General features: G+C 40.0%; 1 protein-coding gene across 2 annotated transcripts in view; it reads right to left on the bottom strand.

Annotated features, from left to right (window-relative positions):
• The window catches only part of phf1 (PHD finger protein 1), a 15,786-nt gene extending 4,028 nt beyond the window's left edge, over positions 1 to 11,758 (bottom strand). The window contains exons 1-12 of one of the 2 annotated variants that reach the window (XM_017037689.2): positions 11,235 to 11,758; positions 10,499 to 10,577; positions 10,286 to 10,367; positions 9,259 to 9,345; positions 7,877 to 7,971; positions 7,030 to 7,178; positions 5,364 to 5,459; positions 3,655 to 3,723; positions 3,319 to 3,442; positions 2,297 to 2,364; positions 1,150 to 1,281; positions 273 to 351 (exon numbers count right to left, since the gene is read on the bottom strand). In XM_017037689.2, coding sequence (XP_016893178.1) covers positions 273 to 351; positions 1,150 to 1,281; positions 2,297 to 2,364; positions 3,319 to 3,442; positions 3,655 to 3,723; positions 5,364 to 5,459; positions 7,030 to 7,178; positions 7,877 to 7,971; positions 9,259 to 9,345; positions 10,286 to 10,367; positions 10,499 to 10,576 — 1,059 coding nt within the window. In that variant the 5' untranslated portion in view covers position 10,577; positions 11,235 to 11,758. Of the gene's footprint in view, positions 1 to 272; positions 352 to 1,149; positions 1,282 to 2,296; positions 2,365 to 3,318; positions 3,443 to 3,654; positions 3,724 to 5,363; positions 5,460 to 7,029; positions 7,179 to 7,876; positions 7,972 to 9,258; positions 9,346 to 10,285; positions 10,368 to 10,498; positions 10,578 to 10,657; positions 10,983 to 11,234 lie in introns of those variants that run through there. The other variant, XM_025061912.1, reaches the window with a different exon arrangement.
• Between the last annotated feature and the right edge of the window lie 6 nt (positions 11,759 to 11,764).

Below are 11,764 nucleotides of genomic sequence, written 5' to 3'. Positions count from 1 at the left end.
GACATTTCAAGACTGAGGTACACTGAGGTCTCCTCACAGCGTCTGACTGACAGGTTATTTCTCTCACAGGGAGAGGTGTTTACCTGACTGCATTTAAAAAAGAGGGTGAGGGGTGGAAGTGTGGGGTGGGGGGGTGGTGGGGTAAAACGAAAATCAGAGAAGGATTAATGAGGGGTGGAAGTGTGTGTGTGTGGGGGGGGTAAAACGAAAATCAGAGAAGGATTGTGGCGCAGACTTGATCTTTTCTCTGAGCTGAAGACAGAGCCACTGACCTGTGTCTCCGTGATGCGTCGCTTGGATTTACGGGTCTCTGCCCCCCCCACTCTCCTCTGACAGGTGGGTGACACTGTGCTGCAATAAACAAAGGACAATATTCAAAAATAAAATGTATACTTAAAATATATAATAAATACATAAATAAGTAAATAATTATACTATGAAATTAAATCAAGTTAATCAAATATATGAGCTCAAATATTTCTATTAACAAAGCAGCAGGAAACATGCCTATTCAATGTAATGTTATAACTGGAGCCATATAACAGGAATTCAAACATGAAGGAACGTTACGTTGAAAGAAAAGCAAACTCATAGACCATTATCATGATGACTTGTCTTGTATCTTTTACAGGATCAAAACTATTTTTTTCCCAGTAAATTGCATGCCACTCATTATGGGATATCTGGTGTACACAGCTAATGTTATGGCCTGAGGGCAGTTGTTTTGGATATAAAATACTTTTATTATATTTCCTACAATTTTCCAATCAGTTTTTTCATTTCTAACGGCCAGGACAATAGGTTTCATAATGTTGGACGCAAACAAACAAAAAGTCAATGTTATTATCGTTTTGTGTACGAAGATGGAAAATCTATGTTATTCGCTGGTGGAATGAAGGGCATAAAAAGTTCTTTAAACTAATATATCTGTAACTTCTGTGCATGTGTTCGAACAATGAAAATCAGGATCAGGACAGGTTCGAAAATTGAAGATGTAGGAGGCAAATCCACGGGTTATTTCAACTGTCACTTTAATAATCACTATTAAAATGTCTTACATACTACTACAGGTATTCTATACTACCTGTGTACATCTCTTTGAAAATTTGTAAAATTTACGACATTTATAATCATAATGACAGAACTGACCTTTTGCGATGTGCGATGTTGGTTGGCGGTTCGGTGATCAGCGGGGAGGAGTCAGTGATTAGAGGAGGTGGAGCTCGGACCTGCAGACCAAACAGACACTTCTTCTTTTTGATCTCCTTTCCGGAGACGAATCTGGGAAAACAGTGAGTACACAGCAGGTCAGTGCCAAGTTAAAGTGTGTCATTACTGATTGCCATTTGGTCGTCAGTAACAACTGTAAGTTTACTGTAAGCGAAGAGATGATTCTCTAAATGATTCATAATCATAATTCAATAGAAAAATCGGACTGTTGGCTTCTGCTGAGTCATCATCTGTTTTGAGCATATTGACGTCAGAGGTTTAGATGTTAGAGGGCAACAACAAATAATCCAAAAACTGCAGTGTTTGTGTGGCTCAAGGTCGACATTGTCAATTTTCAACCAGTTTTCTAAATGCATTTTCAAGGCAAATGATTTACCAAACAGAAATGAATCAGTTAGTCTTTGTTTTTTAAATGATATATTATTGGCCCAATATTAGTCATCATTATGTAATATCTAATAAGAATTTTTATCATTTTTTTCTTCCTATAATTAAAACCCCATAACGCAATAAAAACGGAAAAACGGCTGTATATGAAAGTGAAAGGCACTAGATGCAGCTCATTTTAATAATCTATTTTAATAATCGAGGGATTGCATGCAGAATGTTGGTGCCAGAAACTCATACAGTGTTTTGGACAGATAAATAAATTAATATTCCCAGACGCTCAATAGTATCTTAGGTGTAAAAAAACTTCTGTCCCCTAGGGGGTGCATGGCAGAAAATAATTCACAAGCACCTTAGTGCGCAGGCAACACTTAACTTCCACCACTGCCCCACTAAAATCAGAATCGGTTCATATCGAAATTGGAAATCAAGTGTTTGGACAATATCAACATATCATAGAAGGTCACAAAGTTAATGTCGGACATCCCTAGACTTCTCAGTTGGGAAACATATTTGCAGTTCTTCCTCTTCCTCTGCCAAACAATTAAATTCACAGTGTCTGTTTCTGTTGTGTCCTTCTGTACCAGAAATTACTTTTTTTCTGAACACCTCCTTCACATGGAGCACTAATCTTCAGTCCTCTCATGTGGGGTCAGAGGTCATTCTTCTCATCACTTACCTGTCCTTGTGGGAGTTCAGAGCGTTCAGGAGATTTTGACAGCGTTCCTGCTTCGGTGTGTCAGAGAGCTGGAAGGACAGCCAGAGAAAAGAAGAAGAAGAAATCAAAGCAGTGTTTACACGGGGAACAGCCATCACACAGTGGACCTCCAGTGAATATAATCATCTCCTCTGCAGCCTCAGACAGCAGTGATGTACTGTAGATATGGACAACAACTACTCGCTGTAGATACATGCTGTCGGAAGACGGAGCAAACAATGCATTTAAAGCAGCTTAAAGGAGAAGAGAAGAGGAAAGGCGCCGCACGTTCACTCTTCCATGTTTATTCACCGAGATACAACTTCTGACAGTAAACCAGATGCTATCGCAGCTTGGAACTTTATCACTCTGCTCCAAAGATTTATGAAACTGAATGTAGCAGTCATCGTGTCCAGGGACTCACAGGTACTGAAGGTTCATAATCAGATGGAGATTAGAAAATGCATCTGATTCATCTTTATTTGCTAAATAATTTTGTATGCATTTTAATATTTTGGATCACCTGAGAGGCTTCGTACCTGACGACTGTTTTATCACAACTCTTTCATGCTATTGGTCAGAATGTAATAATGTACCTGGAATCTAATCTTTTTAATATAGATTTTCCTTTTAGATCAATATAAAATAGTTTCAAAACTTCTATTCGAAGTGCGTATCTACTAAGATGTTACTAGAATTAATTTAGAGATAATCAGAAATTGACCACAGTTTGTGTCAATTGTGTGTTTGTTTCAATATTGAAATACAAAATAGTACTAGGTAAACAGATAAACTAAAACCGGGTACTGCAAATGATAAAAAAAAAAAGCTGTGTGCCTTTAACTGCGTGCAGTGACTTTACTTCGTATTTGGAGGTCATTCTTTTACCCGACACGGAAACGTAACTTAAACAGGGGTTAATGGGCTTTGTGTCTCAAAGGCACGATGAATGGAAGGATTGCACATCATTTCATCATTGAGCTCAGATGAGGAAAGACAAATACCGCTCCTAAAAGCAGAGAGTCCCAGTTCTCGTTGGTGAAGGACAGGATTTCATGGTCAAAATCAAAGTACTTCCTCTTGCAGCACAGAGAGAGATGGTAGAGAACTAAATGAGCCAAGTCCACCCTGTATGGAGATACATGAGAATATTAAACAGGTCATTATTAAACAGTGAAAACGTAACAAGACTGTAGTTCTCACAAATACATATATGGAGTATCATGCCATTTACTTTGGTCCTATTCTATAAAGAATTTACACAGAGCTAAAAAGGATCAATTAGGTTTGTCACAGTCACAAAAGAGTCAAACGTTTCTATTGGTGCAGGTGTAACTGACCAGGTTATGGGTAATCTCTGGACAGTCTCTGGTCCCTTGGTACATACTGAACACCGGAACTGATAAAACCTTAAAATACAAAACACAGCAGATAAGAAAAAGAGGAAATATTCTGTTTCTTAAAGAGCCGAAACATTACCTTTGTATTATTATTATTATTCTTTTTGACAGACTCTATTCCACCACATTCCTTTAATATCAAATCTGTAGAATGAAAATAATTTTTACCTTCCACAGAGTCTTTCAAGGTACTTCACTTTCTGGAAACGTCGACAGTCTTTGTGTTTTGTCTCTTTATATTTAACTGAAATGAATCAACCGGAACTGGAACAAAATTGGACAGGTGTGTCCAGCTGTTCCACCGTAATAATATATTCTGTGCCGACTGACCCTGAAGCTCACACATCGCTCTTTTTCTCTTTCCACAACAACAACAACAGCCCGGTGTGCATCTGTCCTTCTACATCCATACGCTTCCTCTGGAAGGTCACGGGCAGAGAGATAAAGCACAGACGGACGCACATGTTTGCTATTCCAACTGTGATCTCACACTTCTCTTTTTCCTCTGTCAAAACCGTTAACAGATGTAGTGACTCCTGGACTCACAGTCTCCCTGAGACACAGTCTTTACGGCTGTGGTAAAGTAAGATTTTGGACGTCTAGATGGAGATGGGAAAACAAAGATGTTTTTCTCAAAATTTTAACAATTAAGTTACAAAATACTCATCAGATTTGCAATTTAAAATTTGGCCAGGAGGTGGTAGTTAAAGTATAAATTGCATTTATACTGTGTGTGTGTATTTTTTTTCTGGATATGAATAATGGGGGTCCTCAACTTACATCAGAATTCCATTCCTTAATTTCCACAATTTACTGTACAGCAGTACCTGTGTCACTCACTTCCTCTAACACAGTGGTGACATCATAATCTAGGACAGGGGTGTCAAACATACGGCCTGCGGGCCAAAACTGGCCCACTACTGTGTTCAATCCGACCTGCTCGATGATTTTGAAAATAAAAAAAGGATGTTTTTTGTAAAATTATATTTCATTAAATGTAAATAATAATATTAAACATCTAATATACTTGTGCTTATTTGCATGAAAACAAAGGCACAAACATTGACATCTTGTCATTTATAGTTAATTAGGTTAAGATTGTACTGGTCCAGCCCACTTCACATCTGATTAGGTTTTATGCAGCCCGTGAACCAAAATGAGTTTGACACCCCTGGTCGAGGACATCAAAACATCAGAGGAGTCTGACTTACGCCTGAGAGCCATAACGAAGGGCAAAAAGTTCCCAAAAAAACAACACAAATAAAAGAAAGCGAATATAGCACAATCAAACATATGGCGTACAACCTGTGAATGTAAACAAAGCTGTCTTCGGCCTATAGCGCTACATGACAACGTAACTGTCCGTAGTGCTCGCCAACTAGTTCCTGTGCGAAATTTGTTTTAATGCAGATTAATGAGGATATGTAGTGAAACAGCTTGGTCTTTTTTCTACAGGTAAAGAAAGCATCATATCCCATGCTATCCTAACTGCTGTGGTAGAAGAGGAGCTGCTGGTGATGTCATAAGGCTTACTCTGAACACACACACTCTTGAGCACATTCAATTTCACCCTAGTTAATTAATTACCCTAATCAGAGTTAACAGGATAGCTAGCAGCTAATCAGACCGTGGGATGCTCAGTAACGCACCTGTCTCCGTACAGCAGCGGCTTGGTCAGACACTGAGTGCAGGCCTCGTGGAACCACTGGCAACAGCTTTTGCACTGCAGCATCTTCAGGTTCCACCTGTCGGTCAAAGAGAAGACACCGAGATGCTTTAAGAACACGACTGAATAATTGAACTTTTACTGCTAACATACAGCATGTCACCTGAGACGTCTGCATTTATGTATGTCTGAGGATGGCGACTGCTGCTGCCTTGGACTGTTTGTGTAACCAGGAAGTTGTTGTTGTCTGATCAAATGAATGATATCCAGAAATGTTGTTTTTGTTGAACTAAAAGAGTTGGTGTTATTGTTAAGGTAAGTTTGCTTACGCAGGATAATCAATGGTGCTTTTTAGTCTTACAGCGACGGGATGTTGTCTAAGATGCAGAAGAAGATTAGCAAGAAATGTGCTAAAAACCTAGGGAAACAAATGCACATACTAGCCGAAAGTTGGTAACTAAATACATAAATTCTAGGTAATAGAGTGAACAATACATCAAAAATGATATAATAATAATAATAAAATAATAATAATACATTAATTCGAATAAAATATGAATATTATATTAATATAATTGCTATTATTATTGTTGTTGTTGTTATCTGATTAGCTCATATTGGTTATATGAAATATACATTTAAATTAAATTATTAGGTCAATGGTTGCCAAGCAAACTAGGAAGCTAAAGATAATGAGTTAGACATAGTTCTAAAAGACATTTCTTCAGTCAGTATTACATTGTACTTTTTATGTTGGGTTTCAGTAAACATGATATGAAAGGAGACACTGTCAGATGTAAAAAAATAAATTAACAACTTGTTAAACAGAAACTGGAGTTTTTGCACCATTACTATCACCAGCTTCCAGTTACTCAGTTATTGATGGTTATATTCCATGTCCTTAACTGAGAAGGAACATTGGTTTACTCTCTAAGTCTTCAACTGTTCTGTTCAGTTGTCTGTACGGTAATAGAACTAATCTTACAGCAGACCTCGGCTCCCACTCCAGTCCTGATGTTGAACTACTGTACCTCCAAACTGCTGACACTGTTGAGATACTTTGATAAAGTAACACTAGTGGACAGTTCCACAACTGGTTGTAGTGAGAACAGTTACATTTATATGAAGTATCGAGCTTGATACTGATACTGGTATTGTTATATTCGATCAAATCAAATGCACAAATTGAGCACTTGTTCTTTCTACCATCTGATAAAGCTGCTGGACACGCAAATGTGAACTGAGAACCTTTTATTTATAGTGAAATGCAAATTTCAGCCTGGCCTTAGGTTTCAGTCTGTCACAGTGAAAGATGTTGTGTATATTTAAAGGACGCCAAGTTAAAACCTTCAGCAAATACTTTAGTATTAAAATTGAATGGCTGACAGTTTGAGAATAATCCAGCAGAGATCAGTCACACGTCAGTCTACGTTTCAAAAACAAAACAAACTCTGACAAATCCTTCTCATGCTGTTTGACACATCGCATCCACGTCGCTGCACGGGATTAGGAAATAATCCACAAGATGACACATCAGAGGGAGATAGAGGACATGTTGGCCATGTTCAACCATACTCCTCTCTCCCTCTCTCATTCCCTCCCACTCACACACACACACGAATACACACCAACATGGTCTGTTCACTTACTCCCCAGGTCCAGCACAGTAGCAGTAACACTGCTGCTGATTGGTCAGATGCTGTGAGTCCCAGTCCAGAGAGGTCAGCTGGTAAGGTAGTCTGAGTTTCATATACTGCATGAGCCTGGCAAACCGTCCCCGTTTGAGGGCCCCGCCCCTCTGTGAACACAGTTGGAGAACAGAAATGATTAGTTGTTGTTGACCTTGTAAATCACTGTGTCATCGGTAAAGCAATGTAGACAGATCACATTCCATTTGTCTGTCATTCGTCAAGATTCTTGCAGAATATTCCGGGACAATGAGATGCGGAGATGACAGAGTGATGATGAAGAGAGCGGTTTCTCATCTTAGCACATGTGATCAATTGACTTTAAATGTGTTCCGCTCAGGTCCATCATTCTTTTATAAGACTAATAATGATCCACTGCTAATTCAATAATACAATGCCGCCATTAGCTGCTACTGTATCGTCTGTCTCGAAGGTAAGGTAACTCAAAATTAAAACCACATCTTATTTCATATCATAGGAATCCTTATACTGTATATAATTTGTGTGTGTATATGTCTCTGAGTTTTTCAGAGTGCCGGAACGGATTCATTTTTTTATTTCTTATGGAAACAAATGATTCGAGATACGAGCACCTCGAGTCCTGGACCGGACTATGCTCGTATCTGAAAGTATTACTGTAATTACTTGGGCATAACATCCACACTGAAGTTGGTGCTGACAGACCTGGTCACCCTCAGTACACAGTGATGTAAGCTTGTTATATTTGACTGGGTTTTTCCAATATTTCATTGTAAATGTTTTTTCCTTTCCACTGCTGAGCATGAGATGCAGAGATTTGTGGTCTGACCTTGGTGGCAACAGCAAAGACACATTGCCGACATATCCACGAATCGCCGTCAGCTTCTGTTTCAATGGCCGGCGTGTGGCACTCTGGATGATAACCTGTGATGGAAAAAGAGAAGGAGCAAAAAGAGTCCAAGCTTTAAATTCCTGTTTACCTGACAGAACTGCCAGAGTGTAAATAAAGGCAGAGGAAAAACCATGTCTCAGTGTCTGACTGTTTTTTGTCCTGCCAACTGGGAAGAGGTAGAATAGAATAAATAACAATGAATATGATGCAGCCATTGTTTTCTGATTAACAAAATATCACATGAGTGAACAGGAAAGAAATACTCATTAAATTAATGTTTTTCTTGACCAATGGAGGTTGTTCCAAACATCTGGAAGAAAAAAAACTCTTCACTTCACTCAATATTAGTGAAAAAATGCAAAAGGTTTAGTTAACTACAAAACCCTTTAGAGAGCTTGTTGTTGTGTCCACATCAGTAACACTTATCTTCACTGTAGCTGAGACTATGAAGAATTCGTTTTGGAGAATTATTCCCTGATTTAACTTAGGCTGAAAAAAACATGATGATATATTTTGGTTTTAAAACACATTCCTCTCCGTATCTCTCTTGTATAGTTTTAGTATAAAACTCACTACACTGTGGATATAAGCTGTGATTATTAACTGGAGGCCTGCAGGCCAAATCTGGCACGCTGAACCGTCCAGACTGGGCCATGACTGGATTCCAAAATTGTGACAATTTTAGCCATAATATCACGTGGTCCCCAATATTAAAGCAACTTAAAAAAATCAAAATCAAAATCTGAGACTTAAATAACTTTCAGCAATCCCCACTATTTATATTCTGTTATACATAAATGTGATTTTTATTTAATATTATTTGCTTGCCCAGCCCCCATGTGTCTGTCCAGAGGTGCTGTAAAGTCCATCAAGGCTAAATGTGTTTATGTAATTGAGCTAAAATCGAGCTAAACAAATTAAACTTGACATAAATTCATATAATCAGTTTGCTCGGGACTAAGATTTCATTTAAGTAAAACTTTCAAATTATTGGACTTTTTTGACCAATTGCAGCTTGATATTTAAATATGAAGCTGCATGCTTAGCTAAAAGCTTCCGGAAGCTCATTCCTGTTGTATGATAAGGCTACATTTTGAGCCAGTTCAGCATCGTGTTAATTTCCATTCCAGTCAGGACTCAGGTGCACCAACTCCACTCTATCACTTATGATGTGTGGATTTTCTTTCTCTGTGTGTGTGTGTGTGTTTTTCTTAAGAGCAACACTTATTTACCATGCTTTGTCACATCTTCAAGGTCAGTTCAGGAAGCGGTGGAGAAAACCACCTCCTGACAGCGTATGATGAGGCGTGCTTTCTTACCGTGGCGACATTTAAGACAATTTATGAGCGGTTCTTTAAGAGGAGGAGCGTCACAGACACAGCAAACTTCTTCCACCCCAGTAGCAACTAAGACAAACACGGGGAAATGGAGGAAAAAGAAAAAAAAAGGGAGGGGAAGAAATAAATGTGAGAGAAAGGAAGGAGAGAGAGAGAGAGAGAGAGAAGCCAGTGGGATTAATTTATGTATATCGATTCACATTCTTGCCACCTCATTGATTTCAGAGTCTCTTGCAGCCTTTTAGACTTCACTTGGTTTGACGGGCAGATACTCAGCACAGTCCTAACAAGAGTCCAACCCCCCCCCCCCCCCCCCCCCCCCCCTTCATCTGAGGTGAAGAGAGGGGGCGCCATTACCCCGAGCACTCATTAGTCTAATGAATTCATAAATACGCTCTAATGTAGCAATTATATCTGATCATGGACCTGTCAGTGGAGGAGCATCATGCTAACTTTAGATGTAGGTGTTATATACTTTTCTAACTTCCGTTATTCTTTCACCGGCGAAGATAAAAGTCTATATTTAAGACTTATGAGTGTAATAAAAATGTACTATAATATGGGTGGAAAGTATTAAGCCAGGCTTCCCAAGCACTCATTCAGCACCTTAACATTTATCTCACATGAAGCATATGTTTGATTCAACGCAGGAGAGACGATCAAAACATAAGTCGATCAAATTACCCCAAAAAAAGCTAATATTTGGCTAATGTTTAAAAGTACGTCACCAGTGTAGAAATAGTAAGTTAACTAAAATAGAAATTAGCTTACAGTCAATGGTCGCTAACATCTACTATTAAACATTCATAAAATATTTGCAGAACTTATTTTCTTGCCCAATTGTTGTTTACAGACATCTTATTATAAAAACTCAACTTTTTTCTATTGAAATTTGATACTCGCACTCAGAGACCGTGACCCACTGCAGCATCACAGGAACTCAGGAACAATAAAAAGTCTTCTACTCACACGCGTGGATGTCTTTCCTAATAAAAAGTCCTCTACTCACACGCGTGGATGTCTTTCCTCAGTACCCAGAACTCTGAGTTGTCCTCAAATCTCACTAGACAACACCGCTTAACACCGTCAACCTGAGACAGAGAGAAGTGGAGAGAGAGAAAGAGCCAGAGAGATCGTTGAAAACCTTTAAAAAAAAAAAAACTCTAAATGAAAGTATCTTCTGACACTTTCCACATTCACACACTCCACCACGGGCACTTACTCTTTTCACATTGCCGAGATACAGTAGCCCATCACTCCATCTAGTCAACACATCATCTCCTTCACTTACTCCCCCCATCCTGAGGAGAGAGAGAGAGAGAGGGGGGAGAGAGACAGCGGCGCTGGTGTGAAATGGAAATCAGATTTATTCGATGAATACTTTGCTGCCGTTGCTGACGAAGAGGGTTTATGTTGGAGGCTGGCTCCAAGACAGACGCTGCAAAGGGGTTAAATTGTCTTTTCCTCCCTCCTCCTTCTCCTTTTAGACCAAAGCAATACAGCGACAGCCTGTTTTCACCACAGAGGGAGATGAGAGTGAGTACACAACCAGAGAGCAAGACAAATGATGATTGCACACATGAAAAAGGCTGTGTGCGGCGGGCGCTGCATGACGACTGCTGCAATACAGTTTGATTTGAGCAGAAATAAAAGATCACACATGTGCGTGTGTACTTTCCTTCTCTTCCTCCCGCTCCCTCTCTCCCTCTCTGGTCTCTGCTCCCTCCTCTCATTCTAAAAACTTAATTAGATGCTCAAAAAAAAGGGGGGGACATGTGCATCACCGTCACCACCTCCGTATGTTTGAGCACCTTAGTTGTTACAGTGAATGGAACCATACATCAAAACAACACCTTGTGCCTTCTGTCTGTTTGTGTGCCATGTGTGGACCAATGGAAAAGGAGGGAAAAATTAGGCATAAATATACAGTGACGAGTCCATACCTCATCTCACCTCACCTGTCAGGTTGGAACTCCTTTCAGCCTGGGTCACAGTGATTCCTCGTCAGGCTGGACGTGCAGCGGACTCCTCATCTGCTGCTGGATCTCGGCTGGCCAATTACAGATGCGCAGGCTGTGCGTTTGCAAAAAGTGAATGAGGTGCATGCATGTTTGAGTCTGTGCCTGTGCTTGTGTCAGTCAAGGCATCAGCCACAGAGCAGAAGGAGGGAGGAAAGAAGTGGAGAGGCAACTGACTGTCCGTGCGTCTCTCTCTCTCTCTCTCTCTCTCTCTCTCGCTCTCCCCCTCTCTCTCTTTCTCTTGTTTCCCTCTCAGTCTAGTTTGTGCGTCCGTCCTCCACAAAAAGCCGTTTCGTCATGTTCCCATCGCCCTTCCTCCCCCCTCGTCCTGCTCCTCCTCACCCGCTCTAACATTCCCTCTCCTCAACCCCCTCCACCACCTGTACTATTAGAGCGGGTCTGTCAGCAGAGCAGCGGTGGAATCAAGGCTTTTGAGACGCCATCATCCCTCCCTCCCTTCCTCCCTCCCT

Source organism: Cynoglossus semilaevis, chromosome 13, assembly GCF_000523025.1.
Source record: "Cynoglossus semilaevis isolate Cse_v1.0 chromosome 13, Cse_v1.0, whole genome shotgun sequence".
Classification (NCBI taxonomy): domain Eukaryota; kingdom Metazoa; phylum Chordata; class Actinopteri; order Pleuronectiformes; family Cynoglossidae; genus Cynoglossus; species Cynoglossus semilaevis.
Note: the sequence above shows the minus strand (reverse complement) of the source record. Positions and strands in the feature narration are given on the sequence as shown.